At 39.1% G+C, this 18,642-nt stretch overlaps 1 protein-coding gene across 1 annotated transcript in view; it reads right to left on the bottom strand.

Moving 5' to 3' along the window:
• Window positions 1-18,642, bottom strand: part of man1a1 (mannosidase, alpha, class 1A, member 1) — a 172,998-nt gene that overhangs the window by 90,832 nt on the left and 63,524 nt on the right. The window contains exons 3-4 of the mRNA XM_085373614.1: window positions 14,540-14,655; window positions 4,057-4,137 (exon numbers count right to left, since the gene is read on the bottom strand). Of these exons, the coding sequence (XP_085229740.1) occupies window positions 4,057-4,137; window positions 14,540-14,655 (197 nt within the window). The remainder of the gene's footprint in view (window positions 1-4,056; window positions 4,138-14,539; window positions 14,656-18,642) is intronic.

Here is an 18,642-nt window from a genome sequence, read left to right as displayed (position 1 = left end):
TAGTTTTTTTTTTAATGCCTTCAAACATTTTCTACCTCACACATTGATACTCTAATGGCTGAATCGGGGCAATTTTAGAGTTCAGTTATTGGCCAAAGCACATTTTACATGCAGACCAGAGCAGCTGGGGATCAAACCTCTGACCCTGTGCTCTACCTCTTGAACCACAGCCACACTGTAGCCAAATCCACCACAGACAAATAGCGTGTGGGCAAAAAATGTACTGACGGCCGCCAGCGCTACCCCTGACCCTTCTAGTAGTTGCACCTATAATATATATTTGAAAATCAAAGCTTACTTCCTTCTTGAGTTAATAAAACTTGACCTCTGACCTTGAGGCCAAGTTCACCAAGGTTCAACCTCATTTGAGATTTTTTTATAGATACACTTATGGTATCCATTTGAAAATCCTTGGAGACATATTTATCAAGTTTTTGTGTCCACAAATTTTAGTGTCCACTCTGTCCACCCACCCACCCGGTGTGGTGACGACAATACCCAATCACCTTTTTATGACTAAGGGATAATAAAAAAAAAGAAAAACAACAACAAAAAAAGAAAAAATGACTCACATATGGTTATTCAAAAGCTTTACTATGGTGACACACACATAGGCTCATACCGTCAATAGTATTATACTGCCCACTTTGTTATCAGCTTTAGGACTCAAAGTAGGAAAGATTAAACTATTGTCTTCTTACAACGTAACCACTTTGCACTCTTTAAGTAGCGCTCGCTGTTCTTATTAGTTTTACTGTTTAGTTTTATGACATGATCCATACATCTAACGCTTGACAAGTAAGAAAAAAATATTCCTCCAGATTTGCTGTGTGTGGTGAAGCATGGAAATGCTCACTGAACTTGGAAATGGGTTTTGCTCTCCAGTCTGACTTCTGCCCACACCGCCTCCCTCTGCTAATAAAGAAGCGCTTAGCCTCACAAGCCTCGTTCATTCACTGCCGAGATGAAGATGTAGATTAAGGTGTATACCTGCATGTAAAGAACTGATTACTCCTGAAGTGTCAGCGGTAATGAAGAAGCCACTTAAAGGAAAATCCCACTTGGTGAGATCAGTCTAAAAAACAGAAATCAACTGTGAAGATCTTTGGGGTATGGGCTATACTTATGCTGGTATCAGGTTTTTGGGGCTGTAATGATGTGCAGAATTATCTGTTCTTTAGTGGGGCTTCATCATTCATTTAGAGACTGAACGTCATAAGCTGAAGATACAAAGGAGATATGGCATCAAGAAAAAACTGAGTTTAAGACACCACTTCTGCATCGGCAGAGTAGCGCAATACCCAGCAGGTGTCATTTTCACAGCCTCTTGTCACTGAGCAGATTTATACACATGCACACAAGCACAACAGGTCTGGCACTATGAGTAAAGTGAGAAGCCCTGAGGAATCTCCCTTCTCGCTTGTTTTTCCTGCATAAAACAAGGTTGCAGAAACAGTTTTTCAGCACTAAGACACTTCAGGACATATTCAGTCTCTGAGGGTGGAGGGAACACCACCGCTCAGTTCCCTTTCAAGCAGAACGCTGACCCCAAGTGTCCTGAACTTTCACTCTTTTACTACAGAAGAAAGTAAAAGTTGCTTCAGACCACATGACTGGGTGCATTTCAATGTAAACACCAGCACAGAGGAGGGAAATGAGTCTGCTGACATATGACAAAGGGATGGCTGTTTTAAACCTTATTTTTGTACAAGTGAGAAAAGTTTCCAGTCTGGCAACAAAAACAACTTGGTTAGATTTGGAAGAAGATCTCAGGGTTTGGGTTAAAACACGCATTTTCAAGAAAAGTAACCTCACTGGCAGGATCTTTAACATCTTACAGAGCCCATCTGGGAGAAAGCATCAAAGGCAAACTTGAACCAATTTTGTGCACAGCCAAAACTTCATCTAAAAGAGGCCACAGCAACTTTCCCCCCCCCAAAAAGACTGTGAGACAAACTTAAATAAAGTAAGTGAAAGACAAGTTAACGACTAAATGAAAACATGGTTCAGGTGTCTGTGAAATATTACTTTAGAACATAAAGAAACCCAACTGAACTGAGATTTAAATCAGCCTACATTTTCTGCCATCTGGCTGATATCCACTCCTGCAAAGGTCGCTAATAAATCTCACTGCATAGGAACAGAGTTAAATAGCAGCTCTTTAAAGTCATTCACAGAATTGTGTCAGGCTGAATAACTGCATAATGCTGCCTCTTACACCTTTCAGGCCACTGTAAACATGAGTGAGATACTCTGCTGGCCAATTTCGGCTTATATTTTGCTCACGTGTTCCTGAAGCAAGCCTTTCCATTCAGAAGCCATCTCTGAAATACTTCCAGGTAGGGCTGGGCCATATCATACCGTTCACGGTAATACCGGTATAATGTTGGGCAACGATAAGAAAATGAAATATCGCGATAGAATATGGGTAAAACGCGCCTGCGCAGTGCCTTTGTTTTCATACACACATGGCAGAAAAAGCATGGCAGCGACGGAGAATGAGGAGGGCGAAAGTGGATCATTGAATGAAACGGATGAACCAGAACTGGTTTGTAAAAATGCTGCAACTTCAGTGGTGTGGAACTGATTTAGCTTTCGTCCGTCAGATACACAACAAAGCACTATTTTTGGTAGAGCATGTTATCCCGTGTGCCTTATGTATGAATTCTGGTTGTGTTTACTGACCTCGAAAAATTTTTATGTGGTACACGGCGCTCGAAAATCTGTCAGATGTTTTAGTACGACTTTGCTAAGCTACAAACCCGCACCGCTTGAACTGTCAGCAAGGAATTTGCATTTGCACTGTTACATTTTTATATAACTTCAATGCACATAAAAAACAGCTTCTTGTTTAAGTGAAAATACATTGATGTTCTGTTTTGTTTTTTTGCACTAATAAAGTTGTAGAGTTGTAAAGTATTTTGTCTAGTGTCAATTATATCGTCAGTTATATCGTTATCGCAAATTTTCAAATGTATATCGTGATAAATATTTTTAGTCATATCGCTCTGCTCTACTTCCAGGCAGCTATTTTGAAGCCGTTCGGTCACACTGACATAAAAACAGCAGTAAAATCTGGTTGGTTTTTATTAAAATTGCACTTCTACTACACTTGCACATAGTTTCACAACATTGCAGACAGGATCTGTGCTTATCCAACCAGAACACTGAACAAATGCTGCGCTAATTTGCACTGTGGATTTAATATGCAAAGAAAAAGTAAAACAAAGTATGTTTATTAAACTATAAAGGGGAGATAGTCATGGCTGCCACCACACAGCTGAAAGTAGTGTGAGGCTGTAATGTTCGCATGTGTCCGCATAACAACCAGATTGGTTGATATGTTTTCCCATTTTGTCTGTTGATGGCTCGCTGGAAGCAGATAGCCAACCATCATTAGCACTTCAGAATTCTCCCATAGATTTCTAATCATGATTTGCTGAATGCCACTGGTCTCCAGTAAAGTCCAGAAGGCTGTGGTAATGCAGAAGACTGACTGGTCACAAATTTTGGTGGTGTAAGCCACAAACCTAAAGTACCAGCACCAAAGTAAGGACATTAGGGGGTGACTCCAGAACTTAATTCAGGCCCTGGTCCCTGCAGTAGTTCCTCTAAAGGTTTTTTGTCTATAAGCAAATTCCCTGCTCAATTCTTTAATAATACAACAGCTTTCAGAACTGTTAATAGCCAAAAGGCGCTACAGAAGACAAGATCCAAGAACAACAACACAGAAGTTAATCTTCCACCCATAGAAAGGCTGGAAGCAAATCAATCAAACTAGATGACGGCGCAATGGTACTCACAAAGAACTTAAATTCACCCTGCAATATGGGAGACATCTAACTGTACCAGCTATTAAAGGGGACAAAGATTTTGAGCACATGAAAACATTAATTCATTCAGTCTCCACTCTACCATCTGTTTCATCAATCAGACTACAGGCTGAGATTCCCCAAAGACTCCCCGAAGTTTCATTCAGTGCAGAGGTGGCGGAAAAATAAATAAATAAATAAATAAATAAAAGCAAAACAGAGGAAGGTTTATTTCTCTACTTACCTCTTTTCCAGACAAGTAGTAGGCGGACAGCAGACCTCCAACAAATCTGATGTTCACCTCAAACACCGACACTTCTGCATTCTGCGGCAAAGACAAAAGAAAAGAAATATGAGACGAAATATAACTGCTAACTACTCATGAATACACATTTCTTTTCCCACAAACAGTGAGCTAAGAAAGCAGACAACTCAAAACTGAAACGTTCCTGGGCTTCTTCTTGGCCTCAGGGAGGAGTAGACAGAGGTGAGCTTTTCACAGTCTAGACAGATATTTTCAGGCTGATGCTGTAAACAGCTGAATAAATTTGAATACCAGGTTTCTCCGCGCTGCTACGAATGACCGAGTAGCCAAATGAGTGTGTTAGAACTGAGCCAGGATGAATGAAAGAGAAAGTGGCTTATCCCACAAAGTGTTTGCATGAAAGCATCTGCTCAGGAGGCGTGCGAGTACGCCGCATGAGTAGGGTTGTGGAAATCTTGTGAGATCAGGTTCACTCGTGCAGGGAGGACATTCAGGAAACTTGCGCAGGACCACTTGGCAAGCACGATTGGCCAAGGACAAAAGAGGACTGTTACACCGGTTGACATATGTAATGATGCGATAACAAGGAGCATTTATACTGAAGCAAATCATGTGTGCTGCATGCTCCTTTCCATGCATCACTCCTTGAATGCACAACATTAGGTATGTGGCAGGTTTTTATAAAGGAGTTAAGGCATGTTAACTATTCGAGGCAAGCTCAGAAAAGGGAAGAACTCGGTTTCCCCAGATTGGGGGTGGGGTGGGGTGACTCTGGTAAGTGATCTCTGATAGACCAAGAAGAAGGAAATTCCCTCACTAAAAGTTTCAGAAGTTTTGAATAACTAGGGTTAGCCATGCTTTGTGTATGGCTAAGGATGGTACATTAAAGAAGGGATCTACCGAATGTTTTTAGTTGAGAACCAGCACCAAATTTTCCAAACCATCTGAAACATATTGTTCCCGGGCAGCAATCCAGAAACCCTCACAGTATGTTTACAGCTTGGTACAAAAATGTCTTTGATCTCTGCAGGTAATTTCCCCATGACTGTTAAATGTCATCCAGTTGGGTAGTGGACACTCTGTCTGACAGGTGTGCTCAAATGTAGTCAACAGCCTGGAGTCACACCTCTCCTTTCTATTTTGGAGCATTTTAACAGGATTATCGGTCCAACATTACGGTCCCCTGTGGGCAGGCCATCCAAGATGTTGCTTTAGTGTTTAGTGAGCAAAACTGATATTAAAAAAAAGACACTTCCTGAAGTCTTTCAGGACCATTCTTTAGTTTGCTCTGACTGGCTGGATGTGGGAACAGAAAGATCATCAATCTGCCCATAGATCAACTTTGATTTTAATGTTATGTGTTTGGGGAATCTGCCAACTGTACTCAAAAAACCAGACAGATATTTGAAAACTGCAGCTGAGAAAGCAATGACTAAGGAATGGTTAACTGAAAACTTTCCAACAATCACTGGAATTAGAGCTGGGCGATAGAACGATAACGATATGTATCGCGATATAACTTTTAGTCGATAGAGAAATTAAGCTATCGTGATAGACCTCGCCGCTCTTGTTCTCAAAGAAAAAAAAGGTCAGCCAATCCAAATTAAGTAGCGCAGAGCCGAACCAATCACAGCCGCAGCGTCACGTCGCGTGGCTTGTTACGTACAGCACAAGTGCCAAGCCGCACGTGTGTTTGTTTGGGAAGCAGCCAGCGGGTAATGGAGCCAGCGCGTAATGGAGGAAATGAGTGTGCCGACTAGAAAAATCAACCGAGCGTGACCGAAGAGAAAACAGATGATGGTTCCAATGCCGGAGAGATTGTCGAACGGAAGAGCCATAGAAGTTCCGTAGTGTGAAGGTATTTCGGCTATTTCAAGTCTGACAAAAAACAGAGTAGCGTGCACTGTAAATTGTGCCGAAAGCAAGTCTGGAAATACAATAAACTGGTGCATGCGTCACACTGTGCGCCACGTTATTGTTTCGGTGAAATGAATTTCTACAATACTGTTACTGTTAATTCTACTCTCTGCAGTGTTTAAATGCTTACATATACACACAGTTACTGTCCCTCCACACATACGACTCTGTTCTGCTTCTATGCCCCAGCTTTGTTTACTTTTTCCCACCGAGGCTTCTAGACTTCTGATTGGCCAACATTTCTGCACGGTTAGGAATCTAGCGCCACCTGCTGCTTTGGCATGTTCATAGCAGCGTTTTCCTTCATTTCTGCCTTTATGTGTGGACGGGATTATTTTTTAAAACGAAAACGGAAAATCTCAGTTTTCAAAAATACCCGTGTACGTGTGGACGTAGCCTCAGTCTCTGACTGGAAGCGCTAATTCGTCATTCGGCTTTTGTCAGACTAAAGTAACTGTTAAAACTGTTTGAAAAGCTCAGCTATACAACAAGGAGAGATTGAGAATTTCCTTTTAGTTCTCAGTTTATTTGATATTGACAAAAGTTAGTCAGTTTTGTCTGTTCTTCTGTAAAACAAACTAAGATTTATTTTTAGAATTAATACTTTGTTTCTAAGTGGAATTGACAATTTAGTCTGTTTTGTTTGTTCTATTTTGAAACTTAAACGCTTTAGCGGCTGCCTTTTGTGTAGTTTGCAATATTTGCCTTTATTTATCTGAAAAAGTCTCATGTTCCTTAAGTACATCTACCCTGTTGAACTTATTATGGGAAATAAATATTTAAATAAAAACAAGCTGCTGATTATTTCACATTTTACTTGTGAGCAACGGCACATTTAAATCTTACAAATATAGTTATTTGGCTTATATCGTGATAGATATCGTTATCGCCTGAAATGAAAAAAAAAACATATCGTGATATGAAAAAATCTCATATCGCCCAGCTCTAACTGGAATGGACAAAAATTGTTCAGGAGGTCCAAGACAGAATAACTAATCTCTCTGACACTAAAAACGACCCTATTCAGAAGATACCGGGGAAAACAGAAATCACATCTAATGTTAAAGTCTAATAGTAATGACGATATTTGTCTATTTTTATGAATATTATGCTTTTTCAGCAAAATGCTGGAATTGAATAAGCATTAGAAATGTATCCATAGAGATGGATCATAAAGAGTTTTTTATATAAAATAAACAATGTTAGACAAAAATTAGTATTATAGTATTATTAGTATTATTAAAAAGTATTATTTGAATGTCATTGCTCTGAGTGATGAGTCTTAGTATTGTTAAATTCAAACAAATTAGCTATAAAACACAAGATAAATACTAGTCTAGTATGCAAGCATTACTTTTTCAAATGTATGACACACAGTTGTGTGACTTTTTAAAGAACTACCTGGTTAATAATATGTAATCCTTTGTTATAGTTTATGCAAAGGACATCCCTTAATGTATGTGTCAAAATTTGAGTTATTCTGACCATTGGTTCATCAGCATATTTTTAAGTTTGACAGGAAAAAACAAAGAATGCTGATAAAGCACTGCATACCTTGAAGGGCACACGTACGGCAGCCTGAAAAAGAGAAGTGACTTCCAAAGTTTTTAAAGAAATCTTTAGGTACCAAAAACCGCCTTAAAAGCCGGAGATAAAGTGTGCCATCTTTAAAAACACAATACATTTATTTCTGGGCAGAATTAATGGAGGGAAAAATAACAAAAAATTTAAAGTTGTATAGCCATTTGTCTCAGTAGTCGAACAATGAAGCGTAATTTCTCTCTCACGTCCGTCCTTTATGAACAGATTCCCGAGGCGGATGAAGTTTTTGTGCTTGACTGACAGCTCTCATAAGTGACTGCTGTCGACTAGAGATAGGATAACAGACTCTGCAAGGGGGAGGGGAAAAAAACAAATTATGTGCCACACAAAATGTGTCCTGTCTTTTTTTCATCCCCAAGTCTTAGTGACTGATTGAGTGGGGAGATTGCAGCACTAATTCGTTCTAATTACAATTTAATTATTTGTTTTAACACTTAGGCAGCTGTAATCCAAAAGTACAATGAATACTTCTTCCTACGTTTTAATGTCTATTGGCAGCGGAGGTTTAATAAGCTAAAAGATGATGCTTTACATCAAAGTCAAAATTTTAAAAATACTTTAATTTAATTTTAAAGACGGAAACATCTTCAGCCAGCAGTCATCCTGCAGTGTTTTGTGACTGTGTGAAGAAGCCAACACTGCTTTGAACTGCTGGACAATGACCCTCTGAGTCAGCAGCAGTGTGACATTATCTCACTCCTGACAGAGCTGGCAGGCAAGCAGTCAAGTCTCCTGATGTTGCAACATTCGGTCCATTACACTCCGCACAGGAAACTGACTAAGCATGGGCTTTTCCAAGCAGAGAACTAATTAAGGACTGAAACAAGATGAGCCCAGGAGATAATGTTCCCAGCAACAACTCATCAGATCAAAGTGTATCCACAGATCTTGCATGGCCAGTTGTAAAAATCTAACTGTACCGGCCTATAAGTCCCGCTATCTTATCACAAGAAATGTTGTTTCAGTGTTTTGTAATGAACAAACCGTCCCAAGAGTGTAACAATTCCAACTCTATTCCTCTTTGCCTTTCAAAAGATTCAGGACTTCGCTATTTAAGTGAAAATAAACAGTAATAAATTACCAGTGGGGCTCTTAAAGTCTCAAAGACTAAGTGAGGTGTCACACTTTCTCAGGTGTTGTGGTACAAGCAAACTTTGGACACCATTCCAGTCGCTACATACACAGATTGTGTGATCCCACAGGCAAGAGTAAAATCTATTGGTTTACAAAGGAGGAGGGAGGATCTCTAAACGATGATCTGACATATGGCTCTTCAGGAAGAATTTCATTAATCAATCCATCTTCTTAACAGCTTATCCTATTTTTAAGAAAAAAAGAGTATTACAATCTTGCCAGATATTATTGCATGTGGTGCAAATATAGTCATAGAAAAATTGGATGACTCCATCCAACCTTAAGGACTGTAAGCCTCTGTGGTAGCCTGATGATGGCCTATAGGATGAACGATAATCCTGGCAAGCACATACAGAAAGTACTGGAGAATACTGACTTTAATATTAGAGAAATATTTATGCTCTATGTACTTCATGTCCTCTTTGTACACATTTCAATGGCAAACGCATTAGTAATGGCATCACTTTAATATTAATACATCTCAAACAACTGCTATTATTTTCTTTGTTTTAATCTCTTTCACTTGCCTTGTTCCTTTGCTTTAAAAATAAGCAACCCAAACGTAAAGTTGAACCTTTTCTTCTGACTGTTGATACTCATTTTCCTGCTTCGTTTCACCCCAAATGCTTAATTGTTGCTAATAATACATGATGCCGGTTAGTGTTTTTCTTCAGTGAAATCTGGGTTGGTTTTTTGTCAGACTTACATCGGCTAACTCAGTTGATATTTTAACCCCAGTGAGGGTGGTTTCAAAGCCGCCTACAGAAACCTTCCCATTAAAAAGCATTTTAGTGGAATATCAAAAGCAGCTTTACATCTCGACATTATGCTACTGCAGGAAATGATCACAAAACAATGGGCTTCCTGCTGTTACAATGCCGTTTGACTGACAGGGCAACTGCTGGCAAATACTGGAAATCAGTAAGGATTATGCACAAAGCAGTGGTACCAAAAATTCAGACGTGGAAACCTCAACGAGTAAAACATCCAAAACATGCACAGTTTCGGAGACAGTATTGAGGATTAAAGCTGATCTGAAGGAATAACTGACAACACTACTTGAGCTTTTATATATCATGTTTGGTGGATGTATGTTTTGGTTTTCAGAATTAGACTTCATAAATCTGATATCAGAACCATGCTAAAAGAAAGACAAAGAAACTGCTTTGCTGTTTCCCCCTAATGAGGAGCTCTTAACGGGGATGTTATAATGAGGACGGCAAACATCAAAGGAAGGAGGGAAAATGTTTGTGTTTAACTCTTTAACATGTGCCCACACAATTAATCAGCAAAAGCAGAAATGACATACAGTAGATGAGATATCCACGTCAGACTTTGTGTAAGAAATCTGCACTAGATCTGTAACTTTTAAGTGTAATCTTTTATTAGAATTATAAGCCCTTCCACGAGTGGACATAACAGCTGAGAAGTTCTAGTTGACAGGATTTATATCTGATGAATCAATATTCCCCAGGTGGCAATTACGATCCCGTGTGCTTGCTCGCAACTTTCTACAAACTAAAGTTTAACATGTTCCTTTGTGTAAATGTATGTAAATACTGAGCAACTCGTGCAGAAAGTGCTCTAAAAGCACTTTAATATTATTCACTGTTTGCTTTACATATTCACATACGCTCATTAGAAGTAAACTCCTGCACCATGAGCATACAATTACAAGTTGATGAATAATAAACCTGGAAAACTCAAGAGCAACATATCAAACATTATACCTGTACGTGGGCTCTCTCTCTGGGTTTTTATTGATACCATTATGGAACAGAATTCAGCGTCAATACACCAATTTCCTGGATGCTTCCAGATGTTCAGGAGAGTCAAAGTGGCATAATTTTTAACAATTTTGGTAACACATTTATTGTTGGTAACGCATTTATTGTATTGGGATCCATTATCAGCAGAGCTCTTTGGAACACCAGGTAATTGTTTCTAACCTTATAGACAGCAGAAAATTACATTAGTCTATATATAATATCACTAAGGACACATTTCCTGCATTAAATACTGGAATGTCAGGCAGTTTAGAGCTTAGTATCTTTATTAAATTGTGTCTTATCCTTAAAATGAGCACAAGCCTATGTCTTAGCAATGGAAATGCACTTTAAATAAAACTAAACTGTTATTGCTGTTAAAAAAAAAATGTGCATGCTCACAGGCTGCTTCCTGTACAAAAACGTGGTAAAATCTTTGGTTTAACGTCTTGATGCATTCTCAATCATCCAGGAAAGTAAATCTCCAAAAGTTGATTCTGTTCATGTGGACGCAGCGTTTTGTGGGAGAAACGTTTCGTCACTCATCTTCAGGAAGACTGAAGAAGTCATTTGGATGACGCTACGTCCAAAATCAACTTTTAGAGATCTTTGGTTTAAACTAAAGGGAAACTAATGCTTATGCACTGACTGTATATAAAAGACGGATATAGCCAGTTCCCCATCACCCACTGGTTTCTAGGCTTAGCATCAGTGAATTTTTATTTACACATTTAAATAGTATTAAGGCTTAAGTTCACAACACTATGGGCCTTAGCTTTGTGTAACACTTAAGTGCTGAGCTAGTTACTATAGCTGTAGTCACTTCTCTGCTGCATTATATCCGCTATTGAATTTGGTTTTGGGATCTCGTTTGTGCTGTTGGTATTATGTGAATCATTTTTAGTACAACTTATTACAGGAGTGTATTTAGGCCAATAACTCAACACTACACGCTCTCTTCCAAACGTGGTGTTTGTACCATTCATTTTTATATGCAGTCTAAGATACATTCACAAGCAGGGTTCATCTAACATCCAAGTTAAGAGAGCAACAAAGAGCCCTCACTGTGATATGTATTTATACACCTGCTCACCTTTTCATGTATCTATATAAAGGTTAGATTTCATACATTAGGTCATAGGCTGGATCACATTCATTCAAACTTCCAATAAAAACATGCCTTTCAAACTGGAAAGTAGCACCGTGTGACCTACAGGAAGTAATGACATGTTTTGCTATTTTTCACAAGCTCACAGTAAAACTTTACAGCCTCAGGAGTGCTGCGTGAAAGCATGTGTCCTTGGTAAGGACCTTTCAACTTGAAGCATTTCTTTAAGTGTGCTATACTGAGTAGACATCCATACTTCTGTAATTCAGCGTGTTGTGGATTAAAAAAGCTTTTAAATTCCAAGTGATGACTCAGTGGAGACACATGGGCAGAAAACAAACCAGGCCTCCAAATGTGATCTTTCTTACTTTCAATTAAATGTCTGTATATACACAACACCTCCTCTTGTAAGACCATTTAAGACTGACAGTAAACATCACACCTTCTCAAGAATTTATTTTCACTCCTCTGTGTTGGTCAGGAACAAATCTCAAAATGAGAACTGATTTGGCTCGAAGCTCAGCACACAGGTGGTGATCTAAATTTGGGATTTCCGCCAGTAGTAGACTCTTTTTTTTTCTTAAGTGGGACTGTTGTATTCAGGAAATCTGTGAGCAAACAGTTGTGATTTCATTTGCTGTTGCAAGAAACTCAGCGTCACATGACAAACTAAACAATGCTGAGTGTAAGCACCACTTGACCAAAGCTGCTAACTGCTTTTTGAGTTTAGTTTAATCTCTGCAGTTATTTAGATGCCAGACACTTGGAACACTTAGAAGATAATTTATGACATGGCATGAATAATCCAAATCAATCTTTTTTCAAGATCCAAATACATGAACCACCACAGTTATTGTGGATTTTGCAAATTACACACACAAAGTACTCAAACTAGACCTTCTTGCAGTGCTAACCACCACACGATCATGCCACCAGATATAAACAGAGAGATGTGTACACCACGTTTATTTTGTATAAGTGAATGTGAACTAATACACGTTTGGATTTGTTTTTAAATTAAAGTAAGGAATTTATATATGAAAAGTTTCTGAGGGAGTTAGGAGTTAGTTATTTTAAAAAAAAAAGTTGTTGAGATTTTTCTCTATTTTATCTTCAGATATTCAAGTGACATTCGTCCACTGTTTAGTAGCCAAGCCGGTGATTCTCAAATAGGGAAGGTGGAGCATGGATGATCGGGGGGGGGGGGTAATATTTAGTGAAACCCAGTTAAATGTATGTCCTTTTTATAGAGGAAAGTATAAAAAATGCTTGTACTGATGATTATTTGAATGAAATTTGACTCCCCCCCCCCCCCCCCCCCCACACACACACACACACACACTTTTTTCCCATCTTATTAGTTTATTTAGAAATGCATGGCCTAAGAACGATAAATTTACATGCATTTAAATTCTTAAAATTTAATAATGCAATACTTTATTAAACCTCTTGAATTAAAGCTGAAGTCTTCATTATAATCCACTATGGTGGTATAAAAAGGTCAAATTCATGAGCTATGACTCTTTTCTACCAGTCTTTAGGAAATCATTTTCAAATTAAATACCTACAAGCAAATTATCAGGAAATTAAAAGACATTTTAGAACCTTATTCTTCAATGACACTTTTATTGACCTATAGGAAAACTGGTCTTCTGTGCAAAATGTTTGAGGCATTTTCGCTACGAATGCATCAATCCGATATTTGGATCAGATATTGCTCTGATCCCGAAACAGATATTGTTGCCAGCAAGCCGATCTAGTCAGCTCAGTTCTATGTTAGTTTTTGTTCAGCATACCATGCAGGAGAGCTAACACAGCAAAGAGGAAACTAACTGTAAAGCAACACCACCTCGGAGGCGTTTCAGACCGGCTACGCCAAAAGCTTTTTCATTTCATGTTTACATAACTTTTACTTAACCACAAGCTGTGGTCTAGTTGACACAACTGAAACTCACCTTACTCTGCTAATAATTTATCAGAGAGTTATATATGTTAGAAGGTAGAAGGATGCTGGTTCAACATAACACCTGTCGAGGACCTTTGATTACCCGCACAGTAATTCTGTGATGCAGTTAAATATTGTTTCTGTCATGATCCTGGGTCTGCTGACCCAGCGTTTTGTGTTTAGTTTATGTAGCCTTCAGGTTTCCTAAGTTTATCATTATCATGCCTAGGTGTTACTAGTTATTTTCCCCTCGTGTTTCCACTATGTTAAGTCTCCCCTGCTTTCATGTATTTTATGTCTGTGGCGTATGTTGTCAGTCCAGGTTGTCATGTTTATATCTCACTGTTTCCTGTCTTATTGTGAAGAGGTCTGGTGTGTCTGTGTTCATCGTGTTCAGTTTTACTCTCCCATTGTCACGTCGTTATGTTCATGTGTGTCAGCTGGTTCCCCATGTGTTGCCACTTCCCTCATTATCCTCCTGTGTCCATTTAGTCTGTGTGATCTCAGCCATTCTTTGTCAGGTCGTCTGCTCATCCATGTCTCATCTCCAGGTACCCATGTCAGTTCATTATGGTTAAGGTTTTTCATGTTTTGTTATTAGTTCACCCAGTTTAGGTTATTGTTTAGTTTTCACCGATGCCCTATTATTTTGTACCCTCGTTGCTAACCTCAATAAACGGCTTGTTTTGTTAATCCACACCACGTTTTGGTCTGCGCTTGAGTCCTTCCCTGCAACACATACGGTCTTCCCCCAGCCAGACCGTGACAGTTTCACTTCAGCAGAATAGAAGAGACTCATGCACTACTAATACTGGATGCTTTTGTGGGCTACACAGTGGGACAGTGGGTAGTAGGGGTGAGCGACGTAGCCTCCAAATTATATCGTATATATCAAGAAAATCTAATATTTACCTGCACAAAAAAATATAATATTCAATATTTTATTGTTGCTATATACCTGACCATAACAAGAGCACACACGCAACTTACCACGTTGAAGTCAAGGCTCTTTTCCACCCAGTCAGTAGCAGCATCAAACTCTTCAAACATCTCCATGATGTAGAGGGTATCCAAAGCATCCACTATTGTCGCTCCTTTTATACTTCCTAGAAGGAACACAGAACAAAAGGTTAAAAACAGATTACACACTCACGCAGGCTTTTGTCTGTTACATATAGCACCCGGTATAAAAAACAGAGGAATATCAGACAGCAAGCTGGTAACAAAAGTTCTCAAGCTGAACTTTTGAAATGAGCAAAAACTCCCGTGAAGTTCTTTCAAAATGTTAAAAGCTTGTTAGTCAGCAAACCATTCCCTTTATAGCAGGGATGACAACAGGTGTTGGCGCCACACTCACTAGAAAAGCGGCGAATAAACAGCAGAAGCTAGAAGTTATGTTTGGAGGTTGAATAAATTATTTTTGCTCGACAGATGGTGAGAGGTAGCGATTATCGGCACTGATGAAACGGCAGGAGTATTGCTTATCTCCAGTGATTAGCCTCATAGCAGGAGGGAAGACACACAGAGAGACACAAACCATCATTTCAGCACCGTCATTATCCAAGCTCCCCCACCCAACAATCCCAACACCTCAATAAATCATTATGCATGCAGAGTAGAGCCTTGAGTAAAGCTTTTAGTTCCTGCATACTTGCTATAAACACCAGATAGGAGTTACAGTATCTGACCACTTAAAGGTGAGAAAGAAAAGGCAAAGGATGGGAGAGAAACAGGGGAAACAAAAACACCAGCGAATCAGCATCAGGAGGCTGACCTAGAGAGAAGGGCAGGGAGTGAAGGTAGAAGGAAAAGCAGCGAGGGCGGAGAACATACTGAAATAATAATAAGGACATACCAAGTCATTAAAGCAAGTTTGAAAAAGATGCGGCTGCAGAGTGGCTCGAGTTAAGATGAAAACCAGAGAGGGCGGCTGGTTTGTTTTTTGTGTGGATCTGTTGGTTTATGTTCCTCTGTGAGTGGTGGGAAGATTCAAAAGCGGCTAAAAGCTTTCCATTAGACACATCGCTGAATCATCAGCCCGAGGCACAGAGACACTGTTGTCCATCACAACTACTGTGCTCACTCCCTAGAAATATCTATTATTTCTTTAGAGTCATCACAGTGAGAAACTATTTTGCACTGTTTCCAGTTGTAAAAAGGTTTATAATTACACATCTCAGATACATATGTGAATAACAGTAAGCACATTCATTACCAGATAATACCAAAGCTCTTTGCCGTTAATACCCACATTTTGGTGTCAACTAAACAGGTTTTGGAGATTCACTGGGATGTGACCAGAATAATATTTCAAAATGTTTGTCTATATAATACCAAATAACCAATGAGGGGAAAAAAGGACAAAAAGTATTGGGCCTCTCCTCTGAATCTTTGAATTCGAGTGATTTAGGGTTGTCGAGTAATAGTCCACAGACTCAGCGAGTGCAGAGCTCTAAACCTCCTCTGGAATTAACATCAGCACAAAAACTGTGCACTGGGAGCTTCATGGCCTCTGCAGAAACCAGCCATTAAAAGACTTGATTCAATTTTCAATATATGAAATGTTAAGGGTAGGATTTACCAGTATTTTTGTTTTGTTTTTTTTCCTATACAGTCTATAACTGTACAAAGTTGGACAATTGATGACATTAGCAAATGTGCATTAGTTACATGAGTCATCTACAGATCCTGAGTTGGAAAATTTAATCAAAATCTGAGACACAACACACGCAACAAAAACGTAGAATAGCTCAATAAAATATAAAGGCGGTATGATGAGACAAGACAGCTCAGTAAAGTAGAAACTACACAGTAAATGAACTTTTTAAAAGAATGAGTTAGAAATCTAAATAGAATAAAGTTTAAAACATGTTTTAAAAAAATGGGAAAAAATGAAATAAAGGTGTTCTATAAATGTTAAATGCACTGGTTTTCACAGAGTGTTTCTCTACTCGAGCGCTCGAAGCACTTTATACATCACGCCTCATTCACACATTCACACCCATTCATACAGGCACTTTTTCTTCGGGTAAGTGCTTTCCATTCAATCACACTATGATGAATGCATCAGAGAGCAACTTGGGGTTCAGTATGTTACCCAAAGATACTCTGGCATACAGACAGGTGCATACAGGGATCAAACCATCAACCATCCAATTAGTAGATGACCTGCTCTGCCTACTGAGCTACAGCCTCCCCTGGGGCCACAATTTGCCAAAGTTTGATGATTTAAATTAACCAATATTAAACTAACTAATCTGAGATGAATAGCCTTTAAATTGACTGAAAGGAGCGTTCAAGAAGTTTAACTATAAAGTGAGGGTACTGGTTTTGTGACCAGTTTGTCCTAAATGGCTGCATCTGCTAGATGTTTGTGGACCGATTCAAATAATGAGATATCAAACACAAAAGCAATACCCCCAGGCTTGAGTATCAATCACAGGATCTCAGGCTGCAGTTACACTGCAGACAGACGAGAGTAGGGTGATCAGATATCCACAAACTAAATGTAGGACACGTTACTACTGCGGAAAACTAGTCTGAGAATTTGTTCACAAGCACAGATCTCTGGTACCCCATACAGGCAAATTACAGTAGGCATTAAGAATGTCTTCTCACACTCATGTATTCCTTTTTTCATCTTAATAACTGAGGTAATCGTCTCTAGATTTCAGTAAGGGTGCACAGATAGGTTGGTACATCTCGTTTTTTAGATTTGCCACCTTTTTATTTTTTTGAGTGAGAGAGAGAGAAATTCTCATATAATATATGGACTCAAGTCACAATTCTCCGCAGTGGGAAATGGAAAGAAAAGAAAAAAAACTGTATTCACCAAGTTATAAGCTGTTTCGTCAGCTTTAATGTTGCTGTATTTCCTTTTCTCTATCATGTTTTATTGTCGTTGTCTAGTAAAATGCATAGACTCACAATTTTTTTCCATTTGGGCGTTGCACGAGCAGCAAAAGACGGCGACATGTTAACCTCTGCTTGATCCATGATAACAGTTTTCCCTTCTTCCCTCACATCCATTGCATTAAAGCCAGACTTCCTGCAGTTGGAAACCAGATCTAATAAAAATGTGGGATGATGCTGTGCAGTCCCACATAAAGAGATTAAGATGAACAGTGGCAGAAAAATCAGCATTTAAGCATTAAAATGATCAGAAATGGGACAAAAATCCAACTTATAATGAGAGATTAACACTAAAGCAATACTGATGTCTTATGGTCATCTGTTTTTAATGTTTTTTCAAACTCTTACTCCAGTAATAAAGGAAGCGTGTAACTGGAAGTGTCAGCAGATACAGTTACTGTTGTAGTCACTTGCCCTTCCTGTTTTTCATCCATCTCACATTTTCTGTTCACTGAAGCCTTCAGAGCAACAAAGAGAGGACGAGACACTTTCCTGCCGTCCATTGTCCTGTCGCTGTGCTTCCTCTCCCCTCACTGATCTTATATCTGCCTCTGTGTGTGTGTGTGTGTGTGTGTGTGAGATGTGAGAGATACAGATGGCAAAACAGTGCCCAGAATACTAATGCCACATACGAAAACACTGAAACGGAAAGTATTTGTGAGGAACGTAATGGTTTCTAGACTTTCTAGTGACTGCCAGTGGTTACCCTGTCCTGGGTGTACTCCACCCCATCACTCCCAAAAAGTCCTTTATTGTATATAAGGTCGATCATGCTCACACTTGAAGTCCCCTCCAAAGATTTCAAGTGTGAGCATGATCAACCTTATATAAAATAACAGACTGCTTTCTGAGTGCAGATAAACCCTGCAAATACCAACATACATAGCTGGCAGGTTGATCAGTAATAAAAAAATAGCAGCTAGCTACGACCTTACGTTCCTGCTCATTGATTGATGCCTCATAAAATGAAGAACACTTGTCTTTTTGTTCTTTCCAGAGAGTGCACAGATGTATTGGGGCTTTAAGATCTGTGATGTTAGTTTGACAGCTTGTGCAGGGTCACAATGCCAAGAATCTGCTAAAATCAGCTCCCCCTTCTCTCCCTTCCCTTTATTAGATCCAGGATTTGTGTCAATGCCCAGATGGGATTTCACACACACACACACACACACACACACACA

Source organism: Diplotaxodon limnothrissa, linkage group LG15, assembly GCF_057381915.1.
Source record: "Diplotaxodon limnothrissa isolate DT_005_m linkage group LG15, D_limnothrissa_male_GT1.1, whole genome shotgun sequence".
Taxonomy (NCBI): Eukaryota; Metazoa; Chordata; class Actinopteri; order Cichliformes; family Cichlidae; genus Diplotaxodon; species Diplotaxodon limnothrissa.
Note: the sequence above shows the minus strand (reverse complement) of the source record. Positions and strands in the feature narration are given on the sequence as shown.